The following is a 13418-nucleotide window of genomic DNA, read 5'->3' as shown; positions in this document are numbered from 1 at the left end:
ACGTTTACAACATAAACACAAATGAATTTTAAACCTTTCTTCAGTGTTTTCGATCCTTATCCTGAAATCAGACAGGATTCCACGATGAGGGAATTTCTGGAACATACCTCGATATTTTCATTACAGCGCTAGAACATAGAAACAGAGGCGGTTCCTAGGTACGTACATTTATGCATTGCAATGCTTGTCTTCAGTCTTCACATAACAACTAACAACGACTTCTGTGAAAGTACGCTCCAGTCGTAATTCCCGCCAGGTCATTATTTGAGCTATCTTAAGACGAAATAAGATCCTAAAAAAATATCAGTTATGGGCGTGAACGCGATTTAAGTGGGCGAAGCAAATTAGTTTCACACGCGCTCCGCTCGAATTAAATATTATAATATTTCGGGGTGCAGAGGAATGAAGTACATTGCAATGGGGAACACCCGACACCACGAACAGTTCGAAGTCAGAGCAGCGATGAAATCCACTAGATGGTACCCATGAGTAAGGTTTGATCATGAAATGCTTAATAATGGGCGTCTTTCAAACTATGTGAATAGTAATATTAAGTTGAATGTGCATGTTTTAGGCAAATTTCGATAGAAACGTTACCTATTGCAGAAGGAGCTCATGATTTTATGATTCTTATCAGATTTCTGTAACCATACTGCTAGACGGTAGGCAGTAACTTATGACTCGTAACCGACGTGTTCTTCATTGACAGATGTCAAAGCAATACGGTATTCAATCACGAATCATTTTCATAATATCTGATCATAATTATATCTGAATATATTGACAAGATAAATAAAATATCAGTCATTTTCAATATTTATTATTATCGTTTACAAAAAGTAACATAAAACAAATAATTATGTAATGTAAAAAGCATAAGATGCAACTTTTTTTGTATAAAGGCCATCATTTATTATAATATAAGTTAGAAATAGTAAAAATAATTTTATATAAAAAACGAAAATAATTATTCAATAAATAGCATTTCGTCGAAATCTAAACGACGATTTCCAAATTGACGTTCTTTACATACAATATCTAAGATATGTGGAGGATCACGAACATTCATAGACCTTGTGACTCCAGAATCGATAAGCTCGACAAGAATGCAATCCATTTAAAAATTAGTTAATTTAATAAGCATTTTTTCTTCCCAGAACTTGTCATCTCGAAGTATACGCTCAACTATCTCTAAGTTAGATAATTACAATCATAAAAAGAGTCGTGCTGCGAAATTCTATTTAATACAGTTAAAGAAAAAATATGTCTTCTATTCTCCTTCCTTCCAGAATAACGGGTTTCTTCTCTTCCTGTGTAAACAAAACTTTTACTTTATTTACGTCAATTTTTTTTTTTTTTTTAATTTTTTTTATTAAAAGTATACAATACAGAATATAGTATATTATATAAAGCATTGTACTCCCAGGAGTTAATAAACTCATTGCGGGAATGATACGCATTACATGAAACATATAGCTGTATGTATTAAATGGACATATGATGGGACATACACAACATTATTATTTCAGATAGTCATTAATAAGATGAAGTTTGAGCATGTGAGTTTGGGTCTTTTTACATTGACTTGCACATTTGATCTCGTTGGGTAGTTGATTATATTTTGTGTGAGCTATGTATTCCAGGGATCTTAGTCCATATTTTGTTGATTTGATTTTTGGTATATGTAGTTTGTTGTGATTTCTTGTGTTGTGTTGGTGTACGTCGTAATTGTAATAGAGTGTAGTGTTGGAATGTGCCGAGTGTTGAATTACTTTTAATATAGTTTTCGTTATTTCAAAAGTGGGAATGGTATTAAAATGAAGTATTTGGGTGTTTCTGTAGATGTCTTTGACATGTGTGTCCAAAGGTAAACTGAAAATATTTCGCAGGGCTCTATTTTGGACGACTTGGACTTCTGAAATCATTTTTTTTGTAGCAAATCCCCAGATTCCGGCGAGATATATTAGATGTGAGTGAATCATAGCATGGTAAATCGATTTTAATAGAGAGGGAGGAAGTAACCCGCGAAGTCTATATAAAACACCAGTTATATGAGTAATTTTGGATAGAACATGTTTAAATTGGTGATTGGATTCCGTATTATAGGCCAGTACACATAGCGCCAAAAAGGGGGTTGCGATCGTAATTATTCCGGTAGTCCCATTTTTTTTATATGTTTTATAAACTGATCCCATGATGTATAATCTGAATTTCCGACCATGGCGCACCTGTGCTCGCGCCACCATTTAAAAAAAAACCGGCTGTAATCGCGCCAAAATCTAATCTTTTCCAAAATATCTCATTCTCAATGCAAATTTTGGCTAAATTAGCTAGATAATTAAAGTAAAACATAAAATTACCTACAACTTTTGTGAAAACAATTTTCTTCAATCTCTAATAGGTACCGAGGTAGAAAGTCGTAAAGGTGCGTATATTTTTGAAAAAAACAAGTTTTTTGCGCGACTAGCTTTGATTTTTTGTAAATATCTCGTTTCCAGTACAATTTTGTGTAAAAATTATTGATACTAATTTTGTAGAAAATAAAATTTCATAAAATAAATAGGTATATAATTTATGTGTTTTAATTCTAATACGTATCCAAGCTCTAATCCACCAAAACCAGGCCAAAAATTGAAACAGAGGTAAAGTGTTTTAAATTTCATTCCTTAATTTTATTTTTCTTCAACAATTATTGTTGTGAGAACATATCAGTTGACAACAATCGTCATGCCTGCGTCAGACCTAGCTATAAGGGGCTGGAAACGGCATGCACGTTAGTGTCATAAGAACTAGAGCCAGCAAATAGTGAAAACTTTTCAGGTTCATTCATCTCTGGTCCGTGCTGAAAAATAATGTCAGTTTTTGTTAATTTTTTTAGAGCGCTTATTTAATCATATAAAATTAATATTATTTACTTTATATTTACAGAAATTGTGAAAAAATTACCATGTTGAGTGTCGGTATAGTGTTTAACACAATACTCGTATTTTCTTTATTATTTGCAATATTATCTGGATGAAGTCTTGCGGAATTTTTCCTAAAATGAGAAATATTGTTAATTATTTATACTGTCTCTATTCCCTAATTATTTAGAGATGTATTAAGACATGCCCGACAAACTTTCACCAACAATTCCTGAGCTTATTTGGTGTAAAAAATGCATTTCGGTAAAAATAAAAATATGTCACCGGAAATCAAAATTAATTTACTTCTTATATTCTAAATTCAATATGCTCAGAAGTTTATCGACTGCGTATATATGTATATATCTACATATATAAAATTATTTAAGCTGACATTGTACAATTATGTTCTGTAAAAAACGTATCCCAAAGATCTATTTTTATGTGTGTATTTAAGTAGTACCTTCTCCATTCCGTTAAACATTTTCCTTGGTGCCGTAATTTTGTTCGGGATAAAACTCCTTTTGTCTTCTGTTTTCCCATATTTAACTGAAACGTAAGTATATATTAGCCAAGAGATTTATTATAAATTGGTTCAATTTTACCTTAAATTTGAAAATCATTTCAACGTAAGTAAGTGCAGTAACTTGGGGAGATAATTGCACAATTCTATCTACAACAAATGATCTAACAATCTAAACTTAAAAGATTAATGACTCTTTTTAATATTCGAATGACTTTAGGTACTTTATAGGTGACATATGTCTAATTGTCTGTATGGAGAAAAACTTTCGATGTAGAGTTTTTGTTTTATGGAAAAAAACTTTCGAATTTCAAAAATTTGTTGTTGGGTAATTTAACTGGTTTTGGTGGATAAGAGCTTGGATACATATTAGAGTTAAAACACATAAATTAAATACCTATTTATTTTATGAAATTTTATTTTCTACAAAATTAGTATCAATAATTTTTTCACAAAATTGTACTGGAAACGAGATATTTATAAAAAACAAAAGCTAGTCGCGCAAAAAACTTGTTTTTTTCAAAAATATACGCACCTTTACGACTTTCTACCTCGGTACCTATTAGAGATTGAAGAAAATTGTTTACACAAAATTAGTAAGTAATTTTATGTTCTACTTTAATTGTTTAGCTAATTTAGCCGAAATTTGCATTGGGAATGAGATATTTTGGAAAAACTAGATTTTGGAGCGATTTCGGCCGGTTTTTTTCAAAATGGCGGCGCGAGCACAGGTGTGCCAAGGTCGGAAACTCAGATTTTACATCAGGGGACCAGTTTATAAAACATATAAAAAAATTGGGACTACCGGAATAATTACGATCGCGAATCGGTAATTGCCCTGGAGTATTAGTAATGAAACGAACTCTTCACAAACACTTTATTGAAATATAAGAGAATACCACTCCTTAGTAAAAAAACTCCTTTTATTTTACCATAATTTATTAGATATTCCATTGTTTCAACTAACATGACTGTATAATTAGAAATTAATGTAAAAGCCCAGTAGGGCGTAAATAAATAAAACTAGGAAAACGATTCTAGTGAAGGGGCACTCTATAACATTCTGTGCCGCTGGTTGTGACAACCGGACAGACAGCCGCGTCGCGTGAAAAAAAGATTAATAGTAAAAAAGTCTACTTGGGCTAGAAATGATACATAATAACATAACGACAATACTTTAGTGTCATCTTTTTTCTCAAGTGCCTACACATTTACGCATTTAACAATGTATTCTTTTGTATTGGTTATTATTTATATTTATATTTATTATTTATATAAAAAACCTTAACTCACTTGAGGAAGAAGTTAAATTATAAAAAAAACAGAAAATTTCACTAATAGATTTCAAAGTAATCGTTTGATTAAATAAAAAAATACGTAAAAGAAATGACCGGAGCGACGGGCCGGGTGACACACAACCTTACAGGCCGGAACTTTCGCGGCGTCTGAATCAATACGTAGTAACTACTTGTCAACCCGCACACAAATATACTACGCACAATAGAGAGTTTTGAAGTACTGGCGGTCGTTTTTCGTGCATCTGGCCAGAAATTGGATTTTCGCGAGTGTTTTTATTTTAATTAATTCTTATGAATACATTAATAAAATCTCTAATCTTTTGTGAGAGAGTCGTCGGGAAGTTACTAATTCATCGTCTAGAAAAATAAAATCTGGTACTTGCCGCTTATCTTACAACATTTTACATTTAATAAAATGTACTTATCGTTTTACATAATATATTTAATTGTAAGGTCCTGTTTTTATTAATCTTAAATATAAATAACTTGCATCCCTTCGAATCCCTCTAGAAACATTTAAGATTTTAGTAATAAGCTCATCAGAAATAATTAAAATGTGAGCGTCGGGGCAAATCCCCGTTATCAGGGTATTGTGTCACCTTAAGACTCCCGCGCAAGAGCAAGCTGGCCGTGCATACCCCGATATGCACAGAACCATGTTTTACCATGCTACTGAAACAGCATCGGGCGGTATCGAGACAACCGACCTAGCCGAAACGGTTACAAGAGCGAGACAGATTACACTCTTAGCGTCAAAGCACGTGTTAGAGCAGTGGAGATATATAACTCATCAGGTGCATTATCGAACCGTCTTAACGGCGAATAAATTTTGCATCATGCGTAATCCAATGCGTCTGGAATGTATTCGCTCAAAAATGTTAATGTACAATGTTAGCGCTACGACATTCACACATTGAAACTCGTGTGCGGTGAATTCAAACGGTTTCGCTATATTTGTTATATTGTTGGTCCTTTACTCTCGAGATGATTTTGGGAACGCTTACGTAGCAGTATTATTCATTCAATTAGCTTACAGATATAACTTAGTAGACAGAAAGAATTGCAGTAAGTACCCCCATTTATTAATTTACTCCACATAAATTACATACTAGGTACATTTTAAAAGTGAAATGCACTGCTGGCAATTTCAGTCACGGGCCGCCTCCGCATAGAACTTCATTATAGTTTTTTTTTAAAAACAAAGAAGATTTATTCATGCACACGGTTCTGCAAGAAAAACTTTTATATAAATTAACTGTTTAAAAAATATACGTACTTATTAAAAAAAAACTTAAATTAAACTGCTAGATTTAATAAAAACATCAACACATTTTTCCACGTGAAATGGAGGATTGATGTTTTGAATAGGAAAATTTTTGAATTGCAAAGAGTTGGGAAGTACCTGGATTTTGAGATCTGGTCACTAAACAAAGCTAAAGTCATTTATATGTTGATCTATGATGCAATTTAACATACAGGTATGTCCAACGATGCCTGTAACACGATGAAACCGGTTCGGTTAAAATTATCAAGTTGAAAACTTACTGATTATTTTTAATATTAATACATAGAGATGGCAAAATTTCGTTTTAACTAAAAACGCGAAAAAATATTTATGGTTCGAAAATAGGGCATTTATAAGTTTTCTTTGCGTTTCAAGGCATTTGAAAGTGTTTTCAGTGATTTCTATTTCGCGAATTAACGCGAAAAACGTGATTTTGGCCGTATTTCAGCTAAATTATTCTATTTAGCGAAATAGGCGCGAATTTCCTGAAAATACTGGGTATTAAAATAATATGTGAGAATTTCAAAAAATCGATATTTATTAGCGGAAATAAGTGATTAAAAATCATCTCTAACTTCAGCTCGAGCTCCACCGACTGTGTGCGTAAACGCTTTCCGAGAATATAGCGTATTTCAGAAGTCAAAGAGAACCATACAAATTGGAGAAGCTGATACAGTAATATTTAGTCCAGTACAACTAAAGAAGAATTGAGAAAAATGCATAAGGTAGGTAGTTTCATGTGAATGTGCAGGGAAAAGTATTATGCTTACTTTATTTCATTTTTGGAAGTCTTTCCTACGATTTTTTATAATTTTTTTTACTATTTTATGTGTAAATATTTAATATTTTTGTACTGTAGGGTAAAATTGCTATTTGACATTAAACAAATTGTGCGAAATAAATGACGCCTATTGATGTTAATCGCAATCTGCATTTGTTGTGTTTGTGTTCGACCCGTACTTAGAGTTTCCTTCCTTATTAATTTAATATTAAAATTAATTATTTATAATCTTTCACATGGAAATACTTGCAAATGAAGGTTAAACATATATTTTACCAAAAATACTTAAAATATGCGCTAAAAACATTCAGGAAATACTTTTTTTTCTATTTTGCTACAAAACGCTAAATTATGCTTCAAAATGCTATAAAACGCTAAATTTACAATTATTAATGCTAAAAAATCTGAAAATTAATGCTAAATTTTGCCATCTCTATTAATACATAATAATGTGTAGCGCGTCACAGTTTTTAATAAAATTTATATCACGACTCGTACTCACATATTCGAAAATAAAAACGATTGAATATTATCTACTTTAACCATAATCAGTGATGATCAGGATGGATAAATAAGTGTAAATTAAATATGTGTTTGTTTTTTTAAACATATATTACACCCTCGTACGTAACTAGTACCACCATCGTAATAACATCGTAGTTTAGATGTCAATGTCAATATCACATACATTACTGCAACGTGTTGACCTTAAACGGAACAATTTCAGCAATTGAAAATTTAAATCCATTGTAGCATGTAGTTGGCGGAAATGTTTATCATTATAATTAAAAAAACGGTACAAATAATTTGCAAAAATTTACAGACAGGTACATCCGTAAAATTGATTTGTAAAATTTATATTAAGTAGATAAGAATTGTAAACAGGCATAATAATGTGATATAAAAGATTTCTAATATGTTCATTATCGCCAAATACCCTATAGTATTAATAATACCTCCAACTTCTGACATTTCCCATACATTCTGAAGTCACACTAACATGTCACATGTCACACCAGCGTCGCCAAGCGGCGTGAGTTGTGCGCCTTGATTTTATTTCATACCTTTTGATGGATTTAAAATAAAGTATATTCTTTTTTATTATTTTTTTATTAGTGAAACCGCACAAGAGTTGGGGAATGTTTTGAGGCTGAAGGTAGTGGGGAGGAGAAGGAGATGGGGAAGAGGAAAGTGGGGAAGCACCTGGCTATTCAGATCTGGTCACCGAATATGACAAAATCCATTGAATCATTTCTATTTATACATTAGAATGTTTTTTTATAAAATATGATTTGGTAACGTGAACCTCACTGAGTGCTTCACCCTTGCTGAAGCCTCCATTTTACAATTTTATGTGACACATTATGTATGTTATTAAAAATGTACCCTATTGAAATTATGTAAATTAAATGTATTTAAATGAAATATTAAGAAATAAAATAAAATGACTGTTTAAAAATGAAGGCAGATTTAAAAACTAAGCAATTTCTATATATATATAATAATTGGTCCTGTTGCGTATAATATGTGTACTGTGTAGGTATATTTTCTATTATTTTAAGATAAATTTATTTAGTAATACAACTTTTATTTGTTTTTAATACATATGTTAATTTTTTTTGTGAAATATTTTTTGTTTACCTCATTTATTATGTCGAGTGTCAAATTGTTGAACGCTTTTATTATTAATTTCAACCAACGTTTCATTTCTAAGTGGTGGTTTTATATCATTGTGATACTGAGAAAATTTACCATCAGAAACGTGCCGCAAATATATTATATATTATATTAAATGAGTAAACTGTGAAATAACACAAATTAATTTTTTTTTTTTTTTAATATTATTTTTTCATAAATGAATGGATAAAAAACACTCGTGAAGTATCAAATATCACATAAACGTTGCACTACTTCACGAAGGTGTGTGTTACAACATTGAACACAACTGAAGTATCAAAATCAAATAAACGTTGCACTGTTTCACGAATATGTGTGTTACAACATTGAACACCCCTGAAGTATCAAAATCACATAAACGTTGTACTATTTCACGAAGATGTGTGTTACAACAATGAACGATGTCATGAAATATGCTTCAAATACCACTAAAATAATTTTAATTTTCCACCTTCACTTGAAAATGTGATTAATTTTAATTTAAACCCGGGAACCATTTATTGGGTAACCAAAACCTCTGCCATAGGTCACCCCAAGTGGTTTGCTACGGTTTGTGACTTAGCAGGAGTGCCCTGGTTCATTGGTGAGGTTTGTCCGGATCTGGATGACAGGTGCGTCTGCCCACCAATTGCGTGGCATTAGGAGAGACTGGTTAAGGAAGAACCTTTGACCTCTTCTCTCTGAACATCGCATTGCACCTCAGTCTGGACGTTCTGATTCCTAGATTCCTACCCACCCCTTATACCTTTTGCCTACCCAGAACTTCCTCCCCTTCCTTTCCTAAAAATATCCTCACACAGCATCCCCAAAGATGACATAGAACTTGAGGGGAATTATTTTCCTCAGGCGCTGTGTGTAGCTAATGTAAAAAAAACTAAGAAGAAACACTTAAATGAACTAACGCACAAATTTATTGTTGAGAAGCACTTACCACAAAGTAGTACAGCACGATGAGCGCCAGAGGAAGCGTGGTGGCGAGAAGGAAATGCCTCCAGTACACCAGCGCGATGGCTATGAGCGGTACGACCACGCAGCCCAGGCAGTAGAACACGCCGATGCAAAGGTTCAGCCCAAAGGTCCGCATGCTGGGGCGGACGTACTCCATCACTGGAAGGAATACAATTGCCTTAGACTACTGTCATAGCTCCAGCTACGTAGCATAGATGGCACTAGCGATAGTAGCGCACAGTGGCGGTTTTCTCTAAAGTGCGTTTGTGCGGCGAACCCCCATTAAAAATATGAGAAAATAAAACAAACTTGTTTTATAATAATGTAAGCACATTATAGATAGCACGCTATTAAAATTTCGCCTTCGAAACCCGCGCTACCGAAAAATACGATACATATTCCAAGTTTGTGCGAGTTGAAATCCGCGCCAAACTCTTCATACAAAAGAATTTTAGCCGGTACAGACCCTATGACGGTGACATACCTATACAAAATTTGGTCTTTCTTTGCAAAACTAAGACAAATTGTGTGCGTCGAACACGCGTTATGATATCACGTGACCTCCGAACATTGACGAATGTAACCGAAGAAACCCGAGAACTTCGCGGACTGACCGGCCGACGTTTGACCTTTGAACCATAGGGAAGCAAGTGTTATTTTTTATGTTATATTATGGTATTTAACTTTGTAGTCATTTTTGTACATATTTTTGTTTTCTTGTTTCTGCATTTCTCCAACCGTTTGCTTATGGCATTTGTAAATCTACTACCCATTGAAGTAGACCGATTTTGATTTCTGTTTTCGTATTTTTTTTTAGGTCGTTATATTCCTTAATTATATTTGCAAAAGTTTCGGCAAACGCCCCATTGTCGTCGCTAGTTATGCAATTTTGTGTTTTGTCTTCTCCAGTATTCTTTCGGATTTCAAATTGAAAGCGTTTGCGTATATGTTTATTTATGATACCCATTGAAGTAGACCGATTTTGATTTCTGTTTTCGTATTTTTTTTTTAGGTCGTTATATTCCTTAATTATATTTGCAAAAGTTTCGGCAAACGCCCCATTGTCGTCGCTAGTTATGCAATTTTGTGTTTTGTCTTCTCCAGTATTCTTTCGGATTTCAAATTGAAAGCGTTTGCGTATATGTTTATTTATGCGTTTGCGTTTATTGATTGTCGCGAATATTTTGTCATAATTTTTTTAAACAATGGCGGAATACAGTGTTGTCCATATAAAAAATAATGCCAATACTTATGAAAAAAGGTTGGAAATTAAAAATAAAGGGCCTCCGCGTCCTGACCTCTCATTAAAGCAGGTTTGTGCCGCGAAAACCGAGAAATTCACTCGAGTTTTTAAACGTGATTGGTACGCGAGGTGTACTTGGTTATGTGGTTGCGAGGATACCAATCGGTTATTTTGCTTCCCCTGTTTAGTTTTTGGAGGCGACCCATCGTGGTGTAAAATTGGAGTAAACGATCTTTCCTTTATACATAATTATAAGTATAATTTAATTCCTATAAAACTTTTCTCATTATCTAATAATTGTGTCTAGTGTAAAGTGATTTAAAAACAATAATATGTAGGTACCCCTCCCACTAACTTTATTTAAGTTGTGTGACTGCTGCCGTATTCGACTATTTGACGAAGGACAACAGTAAGAAAATTTTAATTAGATATGTTTATCTTCTCTTGAATTTCTGAACCCCCTGTTAAAAAGACCACGAACCGCCACTGGTAGCGCATAAGGTTCATAGATTCAAGAGATGTCTCTAGTGTATAGGTTCACCCCTCCAGTTCAGTAGCGAGGTGAGAAAGCAGTTAAGTTTCTACCAATAGAGAAATTTTTAAAGCTCAAGAGATCGGACATCATTTGTCTCCAGACAATGACTCCTCAAGAACCATTCACAATGTCTACTTATTCTTGAAAAAAGGGTGAAAGTCATAGACATAAAAGATGGTGCCGCATATAGCACCAACTGCCTCTAGTCAGCAGAATTAAGTCATGGGCAAAATAGATACTTTGGAAAATACTTCGGAGACACTCGGATATAACGATCTAAAAACTTTGCTGTCAATTCAGACAATCAACTTTTCAGTTCTTAAATAATGGTCCCGTACCATTCAACTCCGGAAATTATTTGATTCCATTTTGAAATTGGTTTCCATGTAAAACCCCAAAAAGATTTAAAGTAAAATCAGTTGACATTATTTTATTAAAAAAAATTATAAAATTTTAAGAGAATCAAATTTAGTATTGTCATTATTAAGTATTAAACAGAAAATAACTTACTTTGTTTACACCGTTAACATATTTCAAAACCGAAGGTTTCTTCATCGGATTTCTATAACCAAATAAAGCTAATGCACATTTTGGAAACAAATCATTCTTTTGACATAAATAAAGGGTTAAAAATCTTCACTGACTCATACGTCCTGAAAGAATCCAGTTCAAGCTCTGCTGGACGGTATTTAAGTCACTTAACGGAATGGTTCCGGCTTACTTATCGGAAATTTGTATTCCGGAAAATGAAGTCAACCCTCAGGTCAGCCGCGTCATCAGCTATTGGAAGGTTGAAGGAACCAAAGCGCACACCAAATACTAAGTTCGGTGAGCGTGCTTTCGTAGTGTTAGGAACTGGACTGCCACATGATTTAAGAATGATTACAGAATCGACAGAGTTCAGAGCTTAACTCTAAACTTACGTTATCAGACAGTCATATCCATAGTCAGAAACTTTTTACCCTCACAGTCCGCGGCATTGTGAATAAATAAATTCGTAAAAAATCTAAATATTGTTTGTGTTTGTGTTGTAAGATTTCTTAGCCTTTTAAGGTCATTTCAATCCTAAATAGTCCTAAATTCTCCAGTCTTTTAAAAGAAATATATCACCTCTACTCTTGCCACCAACCTTCTAATAAATGTAATATCATTAGTAACGGAGGGTAAAATAGCAAATGTAAAATTTAATGTGCACTGTTTTTACTGCTGACCGGATAACTCATCAAAATGACAATTCAACACACCTATAAATGTTATGAAAAATTATGAAACAAAAACTAGGTTACATATTTAATCTAGTTTTTTTACATCACTTTATATTACCTTTTGATGGTGTGTTGAATTGTCATTTTTAGGAGTTATCATGGAACCGTTTTTACTATGGTGTCCTTTGGCGTACAAAGTCGTAATTTTTTAAATAAAAGTGTGTTTATCTGAAGTCACCTGCCAGGTAAGTATGTTTTTCTGTATCCGTTTGTAAATAATATGTACGTTTTTCAGAATCTGTTTAAAAATAATAATATAAGATAGAGACTATGAATTCGTAATAAATTATACAGTACCCTTGAGGTGATTTTAAACAAAAACAGCGCTACACAAGTTTTTTTAAACATAAATATGTACATAGTTCCCCTTAGATCGGAATTTTAAACATGTATAATTTCCGAGGACCAGACCGGTTTAAAATTTTGAGTAGACAATGATCTACATAAAATTTTAAATATCTATTTCTCATATATTTACTAAAGTTGGCAGGGTTAGTGACCCATTACTTCGATTTAGTGTTGGAGTCACGCGTACCGTTGGTAATGCCTATTTTGTTGACTTAAAACTATTTATTCTGTGAGAGGAATGCAAGGAAAATGATTTTATGTATAAATTATTAGTATGAAATCTCTCGCAATCCTTGTATTTTAAACATTAACAGCCGTCTGTGTTTTATTTCTATAATATTATATTCTAATACAATTGTTTGAAGCGTACTTATGATAAACATATCGTGTAAAATTTATTATACTTTTTTTTGATTAATGACATACGAACCAAATGTTTGCACATCAGTTGGCAGTTGTTGGGTATAAAACAATGTTTAGTGAAACACCTGTGTTTGTTATGAGTCTATTTGAAGATCGATTCAAAAGATTCAATAATACTATCAGATATTTGCAAAACGATAATTCAACAATATTTCCTAAAAAAAATGGTAATTGAAATTTGCCAATAAT

General features: G+C 32.9%; 1 protein-coding gene across 2 annotated transcripts in view; it reads right to left on the bottom strand.

The window, feature by feature from the left end:
* LOC149417318 (cuticle protein-like) overlaps positions 1 to 13418 on the bottom strand; it is an 89724-nt gene that overhangs the window by 61638 nt on the left and 14668 nt on the right. For both annotated transcript variants that reach the window (XM_089640200.1, XM_089640201.1), the window contains exon 3: positions 9399 to 9574. In XM_089640200.1, the coding sequence (XP_089496326.1) occupies positions 9399 to 9574 (176 nt within the window). The remainder of the gene's footprint in view (positions 1 to 9398; positions 9575 to 13418) is intronic.

Source organism: Hesperophylax consimilis, chromosome 15 (assembly GCF_061612785.1).
Source record: "Hesperophylax consimilis isolate HC1 chromosome 15, BYU_Hcon_1.0, whole genome shotgun sequence".
Lineage (NCBI taxonomy): Eukaryota > Metazoa > Arthropoda > Insecta > Trichoptera > Limnephilidae > Hesperophylax > Hesperophylax consimilis.
This window is presented reverse-complemented; position numbering and strand designations above follow the sequence as displayed.